The 24827-nt window shown below is 38.1% G+C and overlaps 1 protein-coding gene across 1 annotated transcript in view; it reads left to right on the forward strand.

The window, feature by feature from the left end:
- ACSS3 (acyl-CoA synthetase short chain family member 3) overlaps window positions 1-24827 on the forward strand; it is a 145846-nt gene that overhangs the window by 13444 nt on the left and 107575 nt on the right. Inside the window, exon 2 of the mRNA XM_028105411.2 lies at window positions 20525-20669. Coding sequence (XP_027961212.1) covers window positions 20525-20669 — 145 coding nt within the window. The remainder of the gene's footprint in view (window positions 1-20524; window positions 20670-24827) is intronic.

Consider the following 24827-nt stretch of genomic DNA (forward strand, 5'->3'; position numbering starts at 1 on the left):
TAATTGCTGAACACTTAATCTAGCTCAGGCCCCGTGCTACAAGTACATATGTATTCTTCAAATCCTGCCAACACGTTGTGAAATAGGTGTAGTTACAATGCACTTTTAAAGCTGTGTAAAGGAAAGGACAGAATGTTGTAAGTGACTTGTCGTGTAGTGGTGGACTTAATTTTTCAACCAAGTTGGGTCACACTGTGGAGCACAATTTCTGGAATGAGTTGTAAGTACACTCTTCAACTTCTTCCTGGTGAGCATGTGGCTATTGAGATGTCAGGACCTGGAGGATGCGAAAGAGTGAGAACTGTGTTAGAATTCTAAAAAGTTTTAATCCGAGGTGTAGCTTCCCTTATCCTCATTTGTCATCTCTGTTTCTGTGTATCTTCCACTCTCTGATTTTAGAGGAATTGTAAATCTTCACTGGTTTCCCAGATTCCACTTTTACACATGTTCTTGACTAATTATTTTTTTTCCTAAAAAGCACATCATCTCGAATCTTATTTCCCTTTAAGGTAGTTTGGCAAAGAATGCTCAATGCTCATCTCCATCCGCTATACATCTACTAGATAAGCTCCCACTCCGCTAATACTTCTACCAGTAATTTAACAAATCATGACTAAGTCATGGAAGGGCAGGGATCGGGTCTCAGCCACCTTTATATCCCCAGTGGAATGCACATAACCTTGTGTATATCAACTGCACTGATTTTGAAACTTCACCACATGTATAGATTTATCTTTTTCATCTATCTTCTATCTGGGTTCCTATATAAATTGTAGGTAGATATGCCTGAACTATCCATCCTGCCAGAACCCAAAATGACTCATGAATCTTCTTTCTATGAAGGCATCAAAGGGTTTGAAATTTTTTTCTGCAAATTTTTAATTTAAATTCCAGTTAGTTAACATACAGTGTAATATTAGTTTTAGGTGTAGAATTTAGTGATTCATCACTTACATACAGCACCCCGTGCTCATCGCAACAAGTGCACTCCTTAATACCTATCACCTATTTCACCCATCCCCCCACCCATCTCCCCTCCAGTAACCCTCAGTTTGTTCTCCATAGTTAAGAGTCTGTTTCTTGGTTTGCCTCTCTTCACCTCTCCATGTTCATTTGTTTTGTTTCTTTTTCTTTCTTTTTTTTTTAAGATTTTATTTATTTATTTGACAGAGAGAGACACAGCGAGAGAGGGAACACAAGCAGGGGGGAGTGGGAGAGGGAGAAGCAGGCTCCCTATTGAGCAGGGAGCTGGATGCGGGGCTCGATCCCAGGACCCTGAGATCATGACCTGAGCCGAAGGCAGACGCTTAACGACTGAGCCACCCAGGTGCCCCATTTGCTTTGTTTCTTAAATTACACATACGAGTGAAATCATATGGTATTTGTCCTTTCTCTGATTGACTTATGTCACTTAGCATAATACTGTCTAGTTCTACCCATGTCATTGCAATTGGCAAGATTTCATTCTTTTTATGGCTGAGTAATATTCCACTGTGTGTGTGCGTGTGTGTGTGTGTATGTGCGCGTGTGTGTGTGTATACTGATTCACTGTGTGAATATTTATATATATATATATATATATATATATATATGTACCACATCATTCATCAGTTGATGGACATTCGGGCTCTTCCCATAATTTGGCTATTATTGATAATGCTGCTGTCAACATTGGGGTACATATATCCCTCTGAATCAGTATTTTTGTATCATTTGGGTAAATACCTAATACTGCAGTTGCTGGGTCATAGGGTAGTTCTATTTTTAACTTTCTGAGGAACCTCTGTACTGTTTTCCAGAGTGGCTGTACCAGTTTGCATTCTATTTGGGTCTAAGTTTCCTGATGAGGCAGTTGGCTCCCTTTGCTTCCCCTTAGCTCATTTATCTTTAAGTTGTAGTAGAGACTATTTTAACGGCAGCATGGGTTTTCAGTCATTAAGCCAAAGACACACATACTACAAGGAGGTAAACACTTACGTGGTACAGACCAAGTCCCCATGTGAGTATGGACTGAAAAAGTTTTCTCTTTGGCACATATCAGATTCTAAGAATTTCAGATTTAAGAGTTAGACCAATATCATGTTACCACATTGTCATTTATTAGTCATTTTGTAGTTAATAAGTTAACCGATAAGCCAAATTTTAGTGATCAAATGAAAATCATTGGTTAAAAGTGATAAAAGATGAATACTGAATGGTCTCACTTATATGTGGAATCTAAAAAAACAAAACGAATAAAACAAAACAAAAACCCAAGTTCACAGATACAGAGAACAGAGACTGGTGGTTGCCAGAGTGGGGATCGTTAAGGGTTTGGGTGAAATGGGTGAAGGAGGTCAAAAGGTACAAACTTCTGGTTATAAAATAAATGTCATGGGGATGTAATGTACAGCATGGTGGCTATACTTAATAATACTTAATTGCATATTTGGAAATTGCTAAGAGTAAATCTTAAAAGTCCTCATCACAAGAAGAAAAAAAATTGTAACTCTGTGTGGTGATGGATGCTAACTAGAGTTACTGTGGTAATTATTTTGCAGTGTATACAAATGTCAAATCATTATATTGTATGCCTGAAACCTATATGTTATATGACAATTCCTCAATTAAAAAAGAATAAAAAATTAAAAAGTGATATCAATGAGATAATACAAAAATATTATTTTTCTAGGACACATTTATGATATTGCCATAATGATACAAATCTTAATATTATTATTTGAAGTAAAAGCTGATTATATTCTGGTAAGAGCTTGAATTTTAGAAAATATTACATTGATTTTATTATTGTTTTAAAATGTTGGATCCTGACTGCTCAAGATCTTCTACTGTTTACTGTAAACATTTCATTATTTCACCTGAATTTTTTAGGAGCTGTTTGAAATGTGATTTGTAATTACAGGCTTGGTAGATCCAATTTGATAAAATTTTCTCTTATCTGGGTTTAATTAAGTTATAAAAGAATTAATTTTTAAATTTCTAATTAGTAAAATTTACCTTTAATTAGGAAGATTTTCTTATTAAATATCTAATTATTTCAAAGTCTATATCTGATAGAAATAATAATGTTCTCATCAAAATCCCTTAAATCCTGGAAGATGATTTTACTTTCTGTGTGTATTTGTGTGACTGCGTGCGCACACGTGTGTATGTGTTTGTACGTGCGTGTTAAAATGTTACAGAATGCAAAATATATTATTACAGTAATAATAACAATACTCCTTACCATTCAAACACATACATTCTTGAAGAATTTAGGGAAGATTAAGTAACTTGCTCATGTTTACCTAGCATGCAGGTGGCAGATCTGGGATGAAAAACCAGATCTGTTAGGCTTTAGAGTATATCACCTTCTCGCTGTATCATAATTCCTCTCCAGTTAGTCCCATCTATCAGAATACCAGTGTTACGGATTTAAAAAACAAGCCTGGTGCATGTATACATATATATACACACATCTATGTTTGTTGGCCTGTTACATTTATGAAAGTGGAGTTGTTTTGGCTCAGAACTTACTCATTCATTAACTCATTTGTTCCTTCATCCTTTCCTTCTTTCTCTTGTTCATTCCACAAACGTTTATCGAATGCCTTCTAAGCCAGAAACTATTCCACGTGCTGAATGAAATTCCAGATAAGGTGTCACCTTGAAGACCAACTTCATACATTCAAGGAAAAAAGTGTTTTTGCTTGAGATCGCTTTCATTTTCTTGTTTAAAAAGAGTAATTGCGGGCGCCTGGGTGGCTCAGTTGGTTAAGCGACTGCCTTCGGCTCAGGTCATGATCCTGGAGTCCCAGGATCGAGTTCCGCATCCGGCTCCCTGCTGAGCAGGGAGTCTGCTTCTCCCTCTGACCCTCCCCCCTCCCATGTGCTCGCTCTCTCTCTCATTCTCTCTCTCAAATAAATAAATAAAATCTTAAAAAAAAAGAGTAATTGCAAGTGATGGGAACTATCTAGCAATAATTTTCTGAAAATATGGGTATTAACATTTGTTTTATTTTACAGTCAGCTCTACTCTGAATTGCCTTTGATTGTTGAGGTGTGAATAACTAGAGGATACAACCTCACATTTTGATCAACAGTAGCCACTTTCTAACTAATGAATCCTTTCATAGATAAAAGAATCAACCAGTTTTAATTTTATCCATTTGTACAGCCTCTCATTTTCTGCTAGAGGTGCTAATACAAGGAAGGTGAGGAAAAGACAAGTAACAACAAAGAGAATAAAGGAAATAGTGGGCTCAGCAGGAGCTAGGTAATGAACTCTTAGAAAATTGAGTAGGCTGCACTGTATTCAAGTTTCAAATTATGGAAGTGTTAACGGAAAATGTTTTATCTATGAATGTAATATGTATGTAGATTTTGGGGGATCAGCAAGGATAAAACACAGTTTGTGATACTGTTCTAAGATTATTTTGAGGATAAGGCATAATAAAACTTTTAAGTTATGCTCAATGGTATCTAGTTAGTCAGATTTATCTTTGTAGCCATGTTGCTAGCATGGTTGTGTCTGTAAGGTTTTGTTTTGTTTCTTTTTGTAATTTTGTAATAATTGAATTTTGTAATAATTATAGACTCACAAGAAGTTACAAAAATAGTACAAATTGTTTGTACCTATCACTCAGCTTTCCGCAGTGGTAACATCTTACACAACTAGGACATTATCAAAACCAAAATTGACATTGGCACAGTACAGTTAACTAGACTATAAACCGTATTCAGATTTGCCAGTTTTGGCACACACTCAGATTTTTTGTGTATGTGTTTTGCCTTTTAAAAAAATTTATATGTCTGTCAGACTGTTTGATTCTCTTAGGTCTCCATTTTTGTTCTTGCTGAAAAATGGAATTATACTATCCATATTATCGATAGCTCATTTTTCCACTTGTAATAAGGTGTGATTTTTCCAGCCCTCTATTCTTCTATTCCATGCTTTTTAATGTTTGCAGAATGTTTTTTTTTAAAGATTTTATTTATTTGAGAGAGAGAGAATGAGAGATAGAGAGCACGAGAGGGAAGAGGGTCAGAGGGAGAAGCAGACTCTCTGCTGAGCAGGGAGCCCGATGTGGGACTCGATCCCGGGACTCCAGGATCATGACGTGAGCCGAAGGCAGTCGCTTAACCAACTGAGCCACCCAGGCGCCCTGTTTGCAGAATGTTTTAACATATTAGGTGAATGTAAACATTTTTATTTTACAACCTTTCATGTGGATATTTAGGTGGTTTCTCTTTATTTGCTATTATAAACAGGCAGATATACTTACCCTTCTGGACACAGCATTTCCCCAAAATTTCTCTCTCTGTTTCTATCTGCTTCTTTCCTTCTTAACTTTCTTCCTGCTGAAGAATTCTTAGAAGATTTCTAGGTCAAAGAGAAATTATACACTTTCTGATGTATATTGTCAATTTTTTTCTCCAAAAAGATTAATATTGTGCATAAAGTCTCACAACTTTCTTCCCTTATGAAATATTTAGAGAATAACTAAAGATAAAAATTTATTGGACATTGAACACTGGGCTTTGTAAAATCTTAATATTGTGTCACATTTGCTTCATATCTTTTATTTTTTTAAGCAGTAAAACAAAATTGATGCCCCCTTTGTCTCTCTCCCAATTACAGTCTTTGTAGAGACAATCTCAGAATAATTTATATAGGTTCAATGGGAAGAAAAAGTTCTCAGACATTCTAAAATGACTGATTGTATTCCTCCTCTTTAATAAGAGCTTGTATTAGACATCCCTCTGTGGACATGAGCTGAGTGTTGTGCAGAATGACTTAATGAATGTGGTGTCTGCCTTCTGGGAGCCTCAGGTGTAGAGGAGAGTTTCATCAGGACATTGTGGTGTGTTATTCTGTGTGAGTTATAGCCTTAAAGAGAAAGAAATGGGTAGCTGAGATGGCGATGTAATATGAAAATAGGAAAAAGCCTTAATGTCCTCAGGTTTTGAGCACATTACTTTCAGTCCTTACCTCTTTCTCCCGTCTCTTCACATTTCTCCTTAACCAGAGTAAGGTAGCACCATGTTAACAAGTTGCCTTCCTTCTCCTGCACGGTGCTGGCGCTGCTTTCTCTTCTCCTTTCTCCCTCTCCTCCTTTTTCTTTAATTCTTTCTTCATCACTTCATCATTGTTATCAGGATTAAATGCTGAGACGTGTCTTCTCTTCCCTCCGACAAATAATGCTTGGCATTGGAGTGTGGCACCGCCTCTTCTGTCCCTTCTTGGTTCTCTGGATAATTTTGAGGTTTCAGGGTTACCTGCTTGGAGACCCTGTGGGCCCTGGTCTGTAGGTCTGGTTTCCTAGGAACCTGCTCTGGTTTGGAGTTTGGTTCCTTACGAGCTTATGATGACTTAATTTCTGAGTTGGTTGACTGAGGACCTCTGCTCCTAAGAATATCCTAAATGCTCTCTTGAAAAGGGCTGACTGAGGAAGTTTCCTTTCCTTTAAAATGTACTTTTAAATTTATATTTATTTATGATTATATTTCAATCTTAATGAATTCATGCTTTGAAATTTAAACATGTTTTGATTGGATCTTTAACATTTGCCCTTTACTATTAATTAATTATAATTTTATCTTTTGTTTTTATATTAAACCGAATCCTATTTCTGTTTGCTTAAACTCTTTTTTCCCCCTTGCATTTCCTCTAGAATAAAAATAAAACCAACAAGATAAAATGGTGTCTTCACTTTCAGCTTTGAATTTAACTGTCATGCATGACTCACAACCCGTGGATCTTTAAGATCGTTCATTCATGCCTTTTCTCTTCATTGACAGTGGATATAGTTCAGATAACAGGTATTGATTTCTTGAGAGCCTTTCTTTCTATTCTTTTTCCTGTTGGCTGTATTTCTAACCATTGGCAGTTCACTCCGTTTGAATCTGAGATGATCTGGCAGAGGTGCGGATGCCTGGGCTGTCCTTTCATGTGGAGATGGGACAAGCTGTGGCTAGGGCTGGGGGGGGTCAGGTTCTGTGTGTAGGTGCTCACCTATAAAGGATTGGTAGGGCTAAAGGGTGTCTCTCTCTTTGTGTTAGATTTCTCTGTAAAAATAACTGCCCTATAGAGAGATGTGCTTTCCAAATACTTTTACAGAAACAATATCCCTAGTGGTTAAATTAACATTAGGTTATTATGCCACCCCAAGTAAGCAATTACCCAATTTGGAGGGTTTCCTGGAACAGTCAGTTGATACCGCTCAAGGCCAAGTATCTGTAATTTAGATGAGATGTCCCCGTGTGAATAAGGCAATATGATGCCCTCTTAAAAATGCCTAAAGCCTTCTCTGTTTGTGTGCAATAATAGTCTTTTGAGCTAGTCACTGTTTTTTACTGAGCGTTTACCTCATGAGACTCTTTTTCTTATTTGTGTTAATGTGTCAGAAGAGTACTACTGCAGTTCACATTCATTCACAGTTGCAGGCATTTATTTAAAAATAATTATTGAGCATTTGCTGTGTGCCATTAATGAACTAGCACATGGTCTCTGCCCACAGGAAACAGCTTCTAGTGAAGGTACACGCATTACTCAAATAAGCACACAGACATATAAAATGGGAAATTCATCCCATTTTCCTTGGGGTCAGAAAGCACTGGGTTGCCGTCTGCCGCATGGGTTAGTTTTGTAATTCTGGGGAGTTACTTGACCTCTTTGGGGCTCATTTCTCATCTATAACATGAGAATAACAGTGTCTTCCTCAAGGGATATTGTGTGGATTAAATGATTTGATATATATAAATTACCAGACGCAGAACCTGGCACATGGGCGATTAACAAAATATTAGTTCCTTTTCCTATCTCAAAACTGTTCCTTTTTCTTCTTATTCCAGATCTCCTTTAAAGACGACAGAAACTTGACATCCAGAGATGAAAAAAACCCCCTCAGTTTTCTCTGATACCGTCCTTCCTCCTACTTCTAGTTCCTTTTTGATTTGGTTCTCTAATAGGTCCTCTTCCCCCATGTTTTCATTACTTATTTGCTCCTCTTGGCTAGTTAGGAGATCCTAGCTGATTCCATTTCCTCGTTTGCCTCTCAAGTCTGACCTGAAATCCATTTCTAAGCAGGGTGTTCTCCAGCTCTAGACCTTTTAATTTGCCTGCACTTAACAAGGCATTCCAGGCTTTTAAGATAAGGCTTGCATTGGTCTTCCTTGTCTTGGCTCCTGGTACGCTCCGCCCCCCGCCAACATCTCCTATTTCAGCAGCTTCAATGCACTTGCACTTCTAAAACAGAACCTGAATTTTGCCTAACTTTTGTATCCATCTCACTTGCCATTGCCATTGAAAAATCATATTTCCGTCAATTTTCAGGGCCTCCTCCCTCAGCTACCTTCACTTTTCACCTGTTTAATAAAAGCCAGTTGAAAAGTTTGTACAAGCTAAAGAGAAGCCAGAGCATCCCCCTTGTCTTTATATCCTCACTTCTCAGCCATGTTGTCTGTATTCCAGGTTCTTCTCTCCTTTAGGACACTTGCATCCACTGCAGGGGCCTCAGTGCTCATCATTGTATCCAGATAGTGCTCCCAGAGAACACCAATACCTATGTGTTCCTTTTCAATGGATTGACCTGGAGTCCTTACCTCATTTGATCTCTCTTTAGTATTTGATGCTGGGGACTACTTCTCTCTCCTTGAAATTCCCTACAACGGTGTTGTTCAATACGGTAGTTTGTAGTCACATGTGGCTATTTAAATTTAAGCTTAATTAAAATTAAGTCACATTTAAAATTTAGTTCTGCAGTGACATTAGCCACATGTGGCTATTGAGCACTTGAAAGGTGGCTAGTATGATTGAAGAACTAAATTTTAAATTACATTTATTTTTAATTAATTAAAATTTAAATTTAGCCAGCTACCTGTGGCTATGCTATTCTGAAGAGACAGAAAATTTCCATCATCACAGAAATTTCTATCGTACAAGGCTTCTCTAGGGACAGGATTGGCAAGTTTTTCTTTAAGAGGCCAAAAAGTAAATAATTTTTGGCTTTGTGGGCCAGTTAGGTTCCATTGCAAACTCTCAGTTCTGCTGTTATCAAGCAAAAGTAGCCAGAGAGAGTGTGTAAACAATTGAGTGTGGCTGTGTTTCAATAAAACTTTATGTACACAAACAGATGTGGGCCAGATTTGGCTTGTGCTTATGGTTTGCAGATTCCTCTTGAGCCCTGTTTTCTTTAATATGCATTCTTTTCATTCTCTTCCTCTCTTTCTCTAAAAATCTCTTTTTTCAGTCTTCCATATTTCTCACACCCCTCCCTGCCTTCCATTTCTATCACTGCAACACTATTATTACAAGAAATCTTGCAACAGTCACCCTCCCCTTGTGTCCTACTTTAGCCCATTATACCCATTGCCACAAAACTGTGCTTTCATAACTTATCTAAGCCAGTTTCCCCCTCATTTGTAAATGTGTATAATAATAGTAATTACCTGATAGGGTTATTGAAAGGAGTCAATGAAATGTGTATAAAATTGTGCTTGTGGAGGATATAGAGTACCTTTCAGAGCATAGTATAAGTGGTTGTGACTTGGAGCCTGACTGTTTGACATCCATTCCACCAGTGTGGACCTTGGTTAGGCCACTTAACTTCTCTGTGCCTCAGTTTCCTCATCTATAAGATGAGGATGATATTGGTGTATACACAGAGTCATTATGAGACTTGAATGAATTTGTGTTAACTGTTCTTAGTGTTGTCTTGGTGCAGAGTAAGTGCTCTGTTGTTTTTTGTTTTGTTTTCCCAGTTTTATAGATGGAGGAAGAAAGACCTAAGCATGCTAATTTGCCTGCAGTCCTACATCTAGTACCTGACATGCCTGGTATTTGAACTCTGGTTTTTTTGACCTCAGAGTTCAGACCCTTATAACAACTATACTACATTCATTTCAACATCCACCAGTGCTTAACCCCATTCTTCTAGCTGGAATTAATCTCTTTTTTTACTGTACTTTCATCATACTCAGTTTCTACCTCTCGCAGGAAATTTGCCACATTTTGCTTCCTATTACAGTTATGTAAATCATTCTGGCTTTTAGAATGGTGGACATGTTCCCGATTATATTTTTCCCCTTTTCTTTACAGTCTCAGGTCTAGCCAACAACAAATTATTGTTAAATTTTTTGGATGAAAAAACTTCTGAAGAGAAGATCATTATTGATAGCTAACATTGGGGGTTGTAATCTGCCGAAGTCTGCCTATAAAATAATGAATTATTTCTTTTCATGGTTATACATTCCTTACTATTTTATATAGATTTAGTGTTTTAGTATGTAGATAGCCAAATATATCCATCATCTTTGAATTGTTTTCAATATGTTATCCTTGGGTTTATTTAACTTTTAAAAAAGAACTTGAACTTTTTTTTTTGAAATTGTGCCAAAATAAAGACTCAAATAGGTGGTCATCAAGGAAGGAAATTGTAATATGATCCAAGGAAGGGAGCTCCTATCGGAAGGTAAATTGTAAGTTGGACTTTTCAGTTAATTAATGGTGAATGTATGTCCAGTATGGAAATCAAAAGCTGGGACTACAGGGAGGGATGCAGCACTGTGACTACCAAATATGGTTGTGCTAGGGCGCCTGGGTGGCTCAGTTGTTAAGCATCCACCTTCGGCTCAATCATGATCCCAGGGTCCTGGGATTGAACACCATGTCAGGCTCTCTGCTTAGCTGGAAGTCTGCTTCTCCCTCTCCCTCTGCCCTGCTTGTGCTCTCTGTCTCTTTCTCTGTCTCTCTCAAATAAATAAGTAAAATCTTAAAAAAAAAAGCAAATATGATTGTGCTAGGGGTAACTTTCAACAGTTATTTCTTACAGATTGAAATATGGCAGTTTGTGAAAGAATTTCATAGGTCACACTGTTGAAAATACAGTAAGTTTTATTCTTGAAATAGGAGGGAGTGGTGGAATTGAAAGGAACATTTTAAACTTTACTAATTCCACTTTCTGTACCTGGTTAATCAAATTCACAGAGTAACTGCTATCATTTTCCCCCTCTGAAAGAAGTCTTTTTTCTTTTTCTTTTTCTTTTTCTTTTTAGTGTCAGAGTTTTATTTACTTTATATAATGTTTGAAAACTGGTCTAACAAATACATGCCTAAATAACAAAATTTTAGCTCTCAACAAAGAGCAGTTTGGTAATCATGAGAATTGATGGGAATAGAAGAATCATGTGAGCATTTGGCACTAGTTTCTTCTGGTACCTAGAGATCAAGACTATGGAAGTTGTCAGGCTCCCAACCTCTTAAAAATCCTTCAGATATCTACCTACATTCATCCACTCAGCCCAGTGTGTGGGCCAAGTACACACTCCAATTTAACTCATTTGATGAACAAGGTCAAAGGGAAATCCGGGGTGGGCTAAAGTCAAATATTAGGAAGACAGAGAGGACTCAGCATAGGCTTAGGGGAAGAAGTGAAGTCAAATTCAAACAAGATTCCCTCTGAAGAGCTGAGTCCAAGGTTTTATGCTAGATGTAAACTAGCAGGGGTTAATGAGAAAAAGGAAAGGGAAAATAGAAGATCATGCATAAAGAAGTCTAGAAAGAATTTCAAGAGCTTTCTTCTTTTTTTCTTGCAAAGATTTTATTTATTTGAGAGAGAGAGAGAGTGCACACAGAGGGAGAGGGAGAAGCACACTCCCCACTAAACAGGGGCCCCGACGAGGGGCTCAATTCCAGGACCCTGGGATCATGACCTGAGCCAAAGGCAGACACCTAACCGACTGAGCCACCCAGGCACCCCTGCCCAGAGCTTTCTTCTAAATGGAGCTCCTTCTGAAGACTCTCAGTTCCACCTCTGTGAGCTCAGACACTGATGATGGTGCATCTTGACTTCTTTTTAGGGACATCTAACATTATTATAGTGACTACATTAAGGCAGCTGACATTACCCTGTTTTTTGTTTGTTTGTTTGTTTTGCCCTGGAAAGTACCTATCTGCCTCTTAAATTGTGAAATATGGCAATTTTAAAGTTTGTTTGAATTTGCTAAAATTGATGGGTCTGAGAATTTTTCTATCTATCAGTCAGGATAGACCAGGCTGTGCTGTAGGAATAAATGACCTTCAAATACCCCTAGTTTAAAATAGCCCAGGTGTCTCTCATTCATGTAAATTTGTCTTTGGTTACCCAGGAGATTTGCTTCATGTCATTTGTACTCATTCAAAAAGTTAAAAATATGTCTTTCTCCTTGTTATTTATGTTGAAAATATGCCTTACCCACTTCTCAGCTTTATATTGTCCTCTATTTGGACTATATATATATATATATATTCATACATACATACATGAACAGCTACATACACACACATATGCTCATCTGAGTGTCCAGGTTCAGGTAGCTGATTGGAGTACATCTCAGAATCCAGGTAAGGATCTTTGCTCATGTGTCAGTGAATGCATATTTTGATTACTAGAGTCCTTTGTCCTGTGATTGAGAGCAAAGGGGATTTCTAGGTGGCAATGGTATGTAGGGTTTCTAGGCCTCCTGGAAGTCAGGCAGAATCTTGTCTCTGTTCTACAGGTCTTAAATATTCTAGAGGGTCATCCATACAGAAACTCTCCCTATTTCAGAAAGTTAGACTGGGCTGGTGAGAGTTTGTGTGATGTGTATGTAGGTGGGGGAATATGTGTGTGTGGCTTATGTTTTGATTATCCATCCAAACACCTATGGCCCATTTTTTACTCCTACCTTCCTCTGATTATGGTGTTATTTCAGACTTGTATTGAGAGCCTTTAGTGAGCCTCTTTATTCCCTGCTTGGGGTTTATAGTTTCCCCATAAATATATTCTATGGTATGGTTGTATAATTTTTTCTACACATTGTTTTCTTTCTTTCTTTTATTTTAACTTGACAGTACATAAGATGTCATGGAAATCTTTCTGTATCAGTACACTTGGATCTACCATGTTTTTCATGACTTCTGGATTTTACAGTCATTCTGCTTCTGTTTGCTTCATGTAGTCCAAATTTTGCCCCTGCTCTGATCTGGTGGTAGCACCATTTCTAGTGGTTCCATTATTGCTATCAATTTATTTTCAGTTTTGTATTTTTTTCTGTTATTCAAGAGAGCTGTGGGGTACATTCAGATTTCTTTCAGTTTTGTGCAGAAGAAATTCAGGGTTGAGATGTGGTAGAATAAAGAATATGAAGTTTTTTCCTTTCTTTCTTTAACAGAACTAAAAGCTGACTGAGTTTAAAGAGAGAACTCTTCACAAGACTCTACTGAAAAAACATTCAAGTAGTTGTATCTAGAAACTACATAGCCCTGGCAAAGTCTCTGATATATATGCATAATACATATGGGAAGATTGGAGCATCATGAAAGAATGAGTATAGTAAGCATTAGTCACAAATTTATGCTTGTATAAAAATTGTACAAAAAAACCTGATGCTTAAAAAAAAAAAAACCTGATGCTTGTAAAATTGACTATGGATAAATAAACAAATATAATTCTACCACCACATCATTATATAAATATAAATATAAGTATTTAGGCATATGTATATGTATACCTATACATACATACATATATATATACACAGAGAGATAGCATACAATACATATGTGTAAATATACTATATCATATATATTACATACAGATTTTATACATACATGAATAAATTATTGGCATATGTCAGGGATCAGTATAAAAAATGAAACCGGAGAGAGTATTATGAATTTCTTAGAGGAAGGAAATTGCAAAGGAAAATGATGAGTTTATTTGACTACATACAAATTTCAAATATTTTTATGTCAGGAAACACCATGAATTGAAATTCATGAATAAATTGAGAAAATAATTTGTAACCATGTCAGATGTAAATTCATTGTTCAATATAACGAACTTTGAAAACTTGATAAGACGTTGTTCTTAATACCAGTAGTCAAACCAAAATTAAAACTATTTTTCACTTCTCAAACTGAAGAAGATTGAGAATAATCTGTCTTTGGAGGAGTGTGATAAAATGGGATTTCAGGTATTGCTGATTGTAATATAAATTGATTCAATATTTCCAGAAGGAATTTAATTATTTGATGTATGTGTTTGATTATAGGAATACTTGCCTGCAAATGTAATAAAAAACAATGCAACCAGTATTTCTCTATAAGAAACACCATTCCAAGATCATTTAAAATAATGGCAGTATTATGAAAGGCAATTTGCAACAATACAGGGTTAACATTATTATTGAATAGCCATTGAATAGAATATTATGCCATCATTAAATGTGTGTTTTTTTAAAATTTTTCCAGCCCTTGGAAAAGGCTCATAATGCAATCTTAAACATAGGAGCAAAATATTTACATATATAAAAAATAAAATACCCCAAAGTATATTTTCTCAGTTGTTTCTCAGTGGACATTAGTTATTTTAATAATCTGGGGAGATAACCCATTTAAAACCTGATCATGAATTTAGAAGGGACAGTGAAGAGATAGCACATAGAAGGCATTCAATTGACCTTTACTGAAATGATTTGGTATAAAATGAAATAAGAATCTTGTCATAGTAGAATAATCAAATCTTTGGGCTGGGAGGCTCCTTGCAGGTCAGTTTGCCCAGTCAGCCACAGTAAACCAGTCTTTAAGTCTAGCCAATTTATAGTGGTATATTCATTAACTCTTACCACCTCTGGAGCCATGCCAATTTGTTGTCTCCTGCAACAGTTCTTGTTTAACACTTCTTGCGGGCCCTGCCCTTTATTTGAATTTCCTTTCTGCCTGTCCTAAAGGATACCCTTAAAATTCTTTAAATATCTTTAAGGGTATCCTTAAAAAAGAAAACCCTAGGATATTAATAACTTAAATATGAAACTCATACATATTTTCAAATAATTGAAAAAAATCTAAAGTTCTTTGAATATTGAATGAAGTACCTACCTAATAAGGCAGGGTTGTTTTTTGATTAAATGAGCTAATACACATGAAATATTGGCCTAAAGTAAGGGATCAATAAATGTTTTTTAAAAATTTCTGGGGACGCCTGGGTGGCTCAGTCGGTTAAGTGTCTGCATTTGGCTCAGGTCATGATCCCAGGGTCCTGGGATGGAGTCCCACATTGGGCTCCCTGCTCAGTGGGGAGCCTGCCACTCCCCCTGCTTGTGCTCCCCCCCCAACAAAAAAAATCTTTAAAAAAATAAAAAATAAAAATTTCTGGTTTCAGGACAAGATGGAGAAATGTACTTTCCTCTATTGATCCAGTTAAATACAGATAAATACCTAGGACATTATATATAAAACACACATAAGAAGACTCTGGAAGGTAGAGAGAACAAACCAAATCATCTAGAAACTTTGAGATATTAGGAATGACATGGTAATGAGTTCCTTGGGTTTACTTTTTGTCTTATATATCCTAGACTGAGTGCTGGAGAAGGAGGCACCCAGAAACACCAATAGGTAGAGAAAAAAAATAAAAGCCCCAACCAAAATCTGTCTCTGGATTTTAGACAGTAACCACCCTAACCCAGCCAAATGCTACAGAAAAAACTATGACCCCAGTCCCATCCTCACCCATGAAAACCTGGTGCAGTCTAGACTTGTACTCTAGCCAGGCTCTAAGGTGGCAACGCAAACATTGCCACCTCCCTTGGTGCTGTCAGAGAAGGTTATATTGTGAGTCAGACCTTTCATTCTGCCTAAGGTAGAGAGGTAACAAGCCTCTTCCATCTGGCAGTGTCAGTGGAGACCACGTGGGAAAACAGTAAAAAGGTGCCTTCTCACAGCCAGGATAGTGTCATGGAAGCCAAGTGGGATCCTGAACTTCCACCCTAATCTGGCAGTATTGAGATACCCCTCACACGCGCCAGTGTCCAAGGAGGCCATTAGGGGAACTGGGACTGACACCTGTACCTGGGAGTAATGAGGCATCCCTCTCCATTGACACAGTGTTAGGGGAGGTCTGGAATATAAATAGGATCTTTAAATACGCTCCAGAGTCTCATAATAAAATACCCACAATGTCCAGGGTACAATCTCAAATCACCTATCATTCCAAAAACCAGGAAAATCTTAACATGAGTGGGAAAACAATCAGTAGATGCCAACCCTGAGATGACACAGAGATTGGAACTATCTGATAAGGATTTTAATGCAGCCATCATCAAAATGCTTCAACAGACAAGTATACACATACTCAAAATATTTTTTTTAAGTCACAATAAAGAAATAGAAAGCTTCCGCGTAGAATCACAAGGTATAAAGAAAAACCAAATGGAAATTTGAGAACTGAAAAATACAATTACCAAAATAAAAACTCACCAAATTGGCTCAACAGCAGAATGGACACCACAGAGGAAAGAATCAGTGAACTTGAGGATAGAAAATAAGTTATTTATAAATGGAATAATTAATATGATGTTAATACTGATGTGTGTCTAGATGTCTGAAGACTTGGGTTGCAGGTATGGCATTATCCAATTTCTTGCCAAATGTCCTGGGAATTATTCTTGTTAAGTCTCTGTTCTCTCAACTTTAAAATGAGATAGTAAAAACTGCCCTGGCTACTCTACCTGGATCCTAAATCCAATGTTTCTTGAACATTCACTGTATTTTTATTCATTCATTTATCAAATATACATTGAATGCCTAATATGAGAACTGCTATAGTAGATCCTAGGACTTTTAAGGAGAATATGGCATTGTTTCTGCTATAAGGTAGATTATAGCATAAGGAAGGAAACATGTAAGTAGACCAATTGTCAATACAGTGTGATAAGTACCATGGCAGAGATATGTACATAGGGCTTTGGAACTGCGTGGGGGAGGGTGGTGGTAAAGGTAAAGGATAGCCACAGAAAAAGCAGCTGACTGGACTCAGGAATTACAAATTTTGTAGTTCATTGAAGCTGAAATGTGGGAAGCTGGATGGGGAGAAACAAAGCTGAGATGAATGGGTTTTGCATGCCATTGGAAGATACATAGTTTTTATGCTGAACTTCATGGAACAGTACTAAATATGAGCACTATTTGGTATGAGAACATTTACACTGAGGGAAAACATTCTTTAAAAACCTTTTTTTTAATTTGAGTATAGTTGACACACAATGTTACATTAGTTTCAGGTGTACAACATAGTGATCGAACTTCTTTGTACATTATGCTATGCTCACCACAAGTGTAGCTGTCATCTGTTACTGTAAAATGCCATTATAATATCAACTGTATTCCCTAGGCTGTGCCTTTCATCTTCGTGACTTATTCGTTATGTAACTGGAAGCCTGTATCTCCTACTTACCTTCACCCGTTCCCCCACCTCCTTCCCTCTGGCAACCATCAGTTTGTTCTCTGTATTTTTAAGTCTGATTCTCCTTTTTGTTTATTTATTCATTTGTTTTGTTTTTAGATTCCACATAAGAGCGAAATCATATGGAATTTGTCTTTCTAAGTCTGACTTATTGAGGAAAAACATTCTAATAGCATAGAGACATGACTTGAGAGGATGGGCTGAGGCCTGAGGCAGGGAGATTAATTAGGAGGCAGTAATTCTAACCCAGGTTATCAATGAGAGAACTGAACATTTATGGAGGTTAATGTGATGTTACATATGGCCAATGGAATGTAGAGAATGAGGGATCAAATCTGACTCTGGGGTTTCTAATTCAGGTCCCGGGGTGCAAGGTTGTTCCTTGAAATATGGAAAACAGGAGAAGGGGAGGGTTTGCATTTGGGATGGGGCAGTGGGTTGAGGTGGGGTGAAAATGACTATAGTTTTGGACATGTTATTCTTTCCAAATAGAGATTTTGTTGGGGAGGAAAAATTTTTTACTGTACCCCTCTAGGTTCTTTTGGCTGATCTATTAATTAAATTGATGTAATGTGAAATTAATGAAAAAAACTAATTTCGAATGTATGGGAGCCTCACACAGACATGAGAGAGTCTAATAGTCAGACTATTGAGGCTTATATGGCATCCTGAGCTAAGGTGAAGGGGGTAGGGGCCTAGAGCTTCAAAGGGAAGGAAGACAATTCACAGGAAGATGGAAAGAGCAAATGTTTTTTTGCAGAGACCATGGGACATAGAGAGGAATTGGAACAAACAAGCCCTGCCAACCCTCCCCCCACAGCCTACCATGCCTAGCCCATACCCTTTGTAGTTACCTTTGGTGATAGATCTTTTCCTGGACCAGGCCGTCTAACTAAATTCTTAGAAGCAGTTAAGGACAGGGGAGGCTAAAGGTCTTCCTGAGTCTTTTGGGCCTTGATTGTCTTCTGCTCAAAATAATCCACATGTCAAAGTAGCATGTTTTGGGGATGCTCATTCCGAAACCCTTCAGTGTCCAGCAGGCTGTGGCTGTAGGGGTCCAGAGCTCAGAAAGAAGGTCAGGGCTGGAGCTAAAGATGGAAGTTGAAGCCATATGAGTATAAAGATTACCCAGGGAGTGTATGCAGATTGAGTCAAGGGATGGATATGGAGCCTTAGGAATCTTGGTCAAAGATTTGACAGGAAAAGGATTCCATGAAAGGTATTGAGAAGGAATAAGTAAAGCGGTAGGAGCATAGTCAGCAGATGATAAAGTGAATTCTTCCTGTTCTTTGGTATTGAGGGGGCCCCTTTTTTTGTGCACTGTCATGAGCATAATTAATTATTGGGCACAAAGTGTGGTAAGAGTAGATAAAAAGAAAGAGAATGATGACAAAAACATTTGCTCTTCCAGCAAGCCAATATTCCAATATTCTGTTTCAGAAACAAACAAAAAAAAAAATAGAAATAAATATTTTTGTGAGAAAATCCTATAAAACATCTTTCCTTATTTCTGCCACAAAATGTTGAGCAAACTACCTTTTTTTCTTGGCATGCATATCCAGTAACTCTAAAAATGTCCAAATCTAACACATTCAGCAGTTATTTCCATGTATCTCTAGGTTGTCATGGGGTCAGATGATCCAGGATGGGCATGACTGGAAACGTGGCTCCAAGACATATTATCTGACTGGGTTGGGTTCCCCACTTTTTTGGGGCTCTACTCCCACCTGCAGAGATATCTGCTTTGGGTAGGAGGCTGAGGAGGCAGCTGTAATACGGGAGGCTCTTCTGGAGGAAGTAGAGGTGAAGGTGAGTGAGCCCAGCTGCACAAGTGCTTTCAGGCCTCTGCTGATTCAGCAAAGCATGCTCCCACGGATGAGCTCCCATGGAGGTGGGGGCAAGGGGAAGAGACAATATTTTTGAACAAACATTGAACCTATCACACTTGGCGATTAAGAATCTTTACGTTAATTACCCTTTGTGCTGTGTTGTCAGGTAGTCATATTCCGATTATTGAAGTGTGGAGGGTCATTTGACCCTGATTAAGTGATCCTTCCTCCTGCTGAGTTCTGTATGTGTAATTTCTTAATGCCGCCACTAAATCTACAGCTGCTTTTAATTCACTGCCTCGTTTCACACAGGGCTTTTTGAATGAAGACCTGAAGGTGATCCTCTGCTATCTGACAAGACTTTTTCTTCTTGCATCAATGTTTTTTTTTCTTGTTATTTTGCATTGTTGCAATATTTGCTAATCTGACATTGGAACAAATAGACCATTGCTGTATTTGAATGCTTTATTCTAATCCCCTCCTCCTAAACAAGTGGCACCTGCAAAGCTTTTTCTTTTGGAAAAATGAGATATATTTCCTTAAAAAGTATCTCCATCTATCTACATGATATCCGTATTTTCACAGGAAGGCATTGATCAATTAGGAGATGAAAAGCACTAAATTGCAAAGGTCTTTGAAAAAATTAATTAAAATTTTATATGCATATCCATTCTTTATTCAAATTATGAAACATCTCAAAAACGCAAAAAAAAAAAAGCAGAACAGAGCTTATCTATTCTTTGTGCAACTGGAGGCATCACACTTAATTGATGCAAAAAAAAGTATATATAAACAGTTCTTTTAAAGAATTGAATTTTCCAGTAAGTTTGTCGTTTTACAGCAGATACCCAAACTCAGTCACACATCTACCATTTGTTCTCTCAGCCTAATGTTTGCTTGGCCTGCACTGCTCTTATATACAATTCATTTCATCCATGTAACCTAGATTATTTTGGTGCTCCATACTTTAGTTTCCTCCTAAGCGATTAAGTTGACAAAGTTGTCCCCTTGAAGTGTGAGGTATATTTTTTTCTAGTGCACATCAAAATAAATACATATTTATTAAAATAAAGATGTCCCTTCTGGGGGCACGTGGGTGGCTCGGTCGTTAAATGTCTGCCTTCGGCTCAGGTCATGGTCCCAGGGTCCTGGGATCCAGCCCCACATCTGGCTCCCTGCTCAGTGTGGAGTCTGCTTCTCCCTCTACCCCTTCCCCCAACTCGCGCTCGTGTGCTCCTTCTCTCTCAAGTAAATAAATAAAATCTTAAAAAAAAAAAAGATGTCCCTTCTGTACCATCTTAAATATCCACTTTGTAGACATCATTACCTGGCATACTATGCATGGGGCAACACTATTTTAAGGGCAGTGGTACCAAACTAGAAATATAGAAACTGGTTAAGCAATAATACATTTTGGAAAGAATTATTGACCCTTACCTTCCAATTTTTCAGGTTTGTGGAAGGAATGCTTAACATTTGTTACAATGCCATCGATCGTCATATTGAAAATGGTCAAGGAGATAAGATTGCTATCATCTACGACAGTCCTGTTACAAACACTAAAGCAACTATTACCTACAAAGAGGTTCTGGAGCAGGTAATATCATAAATGTTCTGTATATGTTATTTGGAAATCATAGAGATTACTTAAATAACCTGCATTCACATTGTGTAACCTTTACTTCGCTTAATTCATTGACGTACATTACTATGGTTTCCTTTTGATGCACATTGGAAAAACTAGAGGTATGTTAACTCATTTAGATGGCTTTTATCCCTTATATTTGTATGTTTCAGTACTGGAAGAGACTCATTTTACAGGGAGAGCTTAGCAAGCCTCTAAGAATATGTGTAGGTCCTCTCCTGGCCTTTGCTTCCATCTACGTTGCCATCACTCAGTCCTGCTAATTTTCAGCTCTTGCGGTAGTGAAGCAGCCTCCCAACTTCCCCACTACCAGCCTCCCCTGCTGTTGGATCACTACCTAAAGTGACGCTGGAGTTTCCTCCTTAAGAAACAATTAGTTAAAAACCTTTTCCGTAAAAATTGCTATTACTTAGAGAGTAAAATCTGGACGGCTGGAATGCAGAAGCCATTTGTAATGAAGCATTTCCCCAAGCTTCATTTCCAGAACTTCTTGGCCGTGCACACAACCGTTCTTCATCTTGGTTGTCCCGTCATGCCCTCCAGCACTCCTTGTCCGTTACAGGTCTTTTTACACACTGTGCCTTTCCTTCATTTGTTCTTTTTTCTTGTTTGTTTGTTCTTTCCCATCTGTGTAGTTCTTGGGTGAATCACAATATTGACAGATGAATTATAAGATTTTTTTTTTAGCATTAAGGTGGAAATGAGGTTTCAGAAGTAATTATGAATGTATTTGGGTATTGTGGACCGTGCAACATGTATCCTAGCTCTGTGGGTGCATTTATTTACATATGATTTTTTTTTAAAGATTTTATTTATTTATTCAACAGATAGAGAGAGCACAAGTAGGCAGAGTGGCAGGCAGAGGGAGAGGGAGAAGCAGGCTCTCTGCTGAGCAGGGAGCTGGACGTGGGGCTCGATCCCAGGACCCCAGGATCATGACCTGAGCCGAAGGCAGCCGCTTAACCGACTGAGCCACCCAGGCGCCCTATTTACATATGATTTAAAGGGAGATAAAAGCATAAGGAAGGGTTTCTACTTTGATGGTATTGACATTTTATTTATTTATTTATTATTTATTTATTTGTTATTTTAATTAATTAATTACTTTTAGAGGGGGAGAGGGACAAAGGGAGAGGGAGAGAGGGAGAGAAGCAGACTCCTCACTGAGCATGGAGTCCAACACAGGGCTCCATCTCACAACCCTGAAATCATGACCTGAGCCAAAACCAATTGGATGCTTAACTGACTGAGCTACCCAGGCACCCGACACTATCAACATTTTAAGCCAGAGAATTCTTTGTTATGGGATACTGTTATGTACACTGTACGATGTTTAGCAGCATTCCTGGTCTTTACCTATTAGATGCAATGGCACACCTCCCGTAGTTGTAATGACCAAAAAAAGTCTCCAAGCGTTGCTGAATGTCTCCTGGGTGGCAAAATGGTTACTGGTTGAGAACTACTGGTTGAGCAGAGTTGGTTATACTAGGGTTTGGAAGCATTTGCTTTTAAATTAAGGCTTTTGAAAGCACATTCTCTTCTTTTGCTTTTTTAACCTACTTAGGGTTTGTGCTGGATTTTTAGAAAATTTGGTCAACTTTCCTTGGCTCCCTGAAATTATATCCTTTTGCATCAACAATGTTCCTGTTTAGATTTCTAAGAGATTTCCAAAAAAGGCAACTGGGACAATCCAATGTCTCCATCCTGAGTTGTTGCAAACAATCAAGAGAGAAATTTAAGCCAGTTTTACTCAAGCTGGGTATCAGCCTGGTTGTATCAGTGAATGCTGGCTTCAGCTGATTTAAACATAAGAGGAATTCATGAAAAGGGAAGACTAAAGAACCAGGTTCAGAAAAGTGAGAAGGGAGAAGGGGCAGAGGTAAAAATTTAAGGAGAACCCACACATTGGTAACTAGAGAAGGGGCAGAGGTAAAAATTTAAGGAGAACCCACACATTGGTAACTAGACTTGCTAACTTGAATTAACCCCCTAGACTGACACAGTAGGAATACCTAGTTGGCCAATTTTAGGTTACATGCCTAAAGTACCAGGCGGTGGAGGAAGAAATGTCTTCTCTTCTTTTGATTTCATAGTAGGAATTCGGGTCCTAGCTCCCTCTAGGACTCATACTGAGGGAATTCCAATCCAATAAGAAGGGAGTTCAAATGTTAGGCAGCCCAAGATAGAACAGAATAAAATAATGCCACAATTATACTGTTGAGTACTTTGTATTGGTCTGTAAGTGTGAACTCTATTTTCAGAATGAATTATACAGAAACAGAGCTCACACTGGGGCTGAGGAGAGAGAGAACTCCATTAGCAAACGACCCTGTTACTCATCTGAGGCCATGTTTTATTATAAGAGATAATGTAAATTTCCTGATAACCTGCTCTACCTTGTGTTTTATTTTAGGTTCGCATTTTTGGCTTTTAGATGAGGGTTTATCTATGATTAAAAACTTTACTCCTCTGATTTGGGCATATTGTCACAGCTTCATTTTATTAAGGCCTAAGACACAGGTGAATCTTAATTAGAATACAGATTAGGACGCTTACTTATATATTCCCGAATATTATCTATACCAGTATTGAATTTGACACATAACCATCAGAGCCAAAGAGAAAGCTTTAGAGAAACATAAACTAAGGAGAGTTAAATAATTTGCTGCTTTTTGTTAATCAATTGCATAAGTATATATGGTAAACACATACACATTTTGCTTAGAAACATTTCTGCTAACTCATCTCTATTTTCTAATATTGAGTCTAGACTCTTAGACCCTTTTGAGGTTTGTACTGGTTCATTGGTTTCAGTTTAGCCTGACATCAAAGTACTTAAAAGTCCTGTTTCTCTCACCTGCTGACAGCTTCTGATTCCCCAGGCTTTTCTTCTCTAAAGTACTAAAGGAAGAAGTGTTAGGAAAGAGGGAGGCATTGTGCTCTGCTTTGATTACCTGCTCCCGGTTCCCTGTGGCCTTTATTTTATTAAGTAGAGAAGACAGAGAAAGAAAGCTTTAATGGTAATGCCACTGAGAACAAACAAAGAGAAGTGGCTTTGTACTTGTTTTAATCTCCTCTGTCTCTTTTCTACCGGGAGTTTTTGACTAAGTAAAACTTGATGAAGTTAGTTAGCATTTCTTATTTAATTAGGAGACAGACACATTTTAGGCTAAATTGTTTCAGTGACATGAAGGATCTGAAGATTTTACAGAATGATTCAGAAGTAGAGCTTTTCCAAAACTGTCACCTTTTATGTAGATCTGATCATTTAAACAACCCTTTATTAAGATTTTTTGGAGAGAGATTTGAGCCAGGTTCAAGATCCATTATTCATTCATTCAACAAATGTTTGTTTTATATGCCAAACCCTGTTGGGAACAAGGGATACAAGGCGAATGTGCCCATTCCCTATTTTAAAGAGCTAAGACCCTGCGTAACTGTAATAAAGGTTATGTTAGAGGGTAGTATTATGTTCTGTAGAAACACATGGGAAGGCATGCAGCTCAGCCAACTGTTAATACAGCATGGAAAGGCTTTCTGGAAGAGTCAGTGCCTAAAATTAGCCCAAAATACCAGAAGTGGGAAGGGAAATCGTGGGAAGGAGGGTCCTGCAGACACAAGGAATAGCTCATACAGAGATATTCAGGGAAGGGAGAATCCAGTGCCTCCCCGGTGGCTTTGGCATAAAGTACAAGCACGAGTGATTAGCGAGATAGGGCTCCAGTGAACCAGACTCTCAGAACTCTGAGTGCTACACTACAGATTTGTACTTTATCCTGAGAGCATGGAAAGAGAAAAACAAAAGCCACTCCTCCCTGTGACCTGTGGTTCTGCATGATCAGCTCCTGTGACTTACTCCCCAATCCCACTGTACTACACTACACACCCCAGCCTCAGTACATTGCACATCCCAGCCCCACTGCATTGCACACCCCTACCCCCTGCACTACACACCCCAATCCCACTGCCCTGCACACCCCAGCCTCACTACACTGCACACCTTGACCCCACTACACTGCACACCCCAGCCTCACTGCACTGCACACCCCAGCCCCACTGCACTGCACACCCCAGCCCCACTGCACTGCACACCCCAACTCCACCACACAC

Source organism: Eumetopias jubatus, unplaced genomic scaffold (genome assembly GCF_037043125.1).
Source record: "Eumetopias jubatus isolate StellerSeaLion01/CBP00866 unplaced genomic scaffold, mEumJub1_p1.0 scaffold_8, whole genome shotgun sequence".
Lineage (NCBI taxonomy): Eukaryota > Metazoa > Chordata > Mammalia > Carnivora > Otariidae > Eumetopias > Eumetopias jubatus.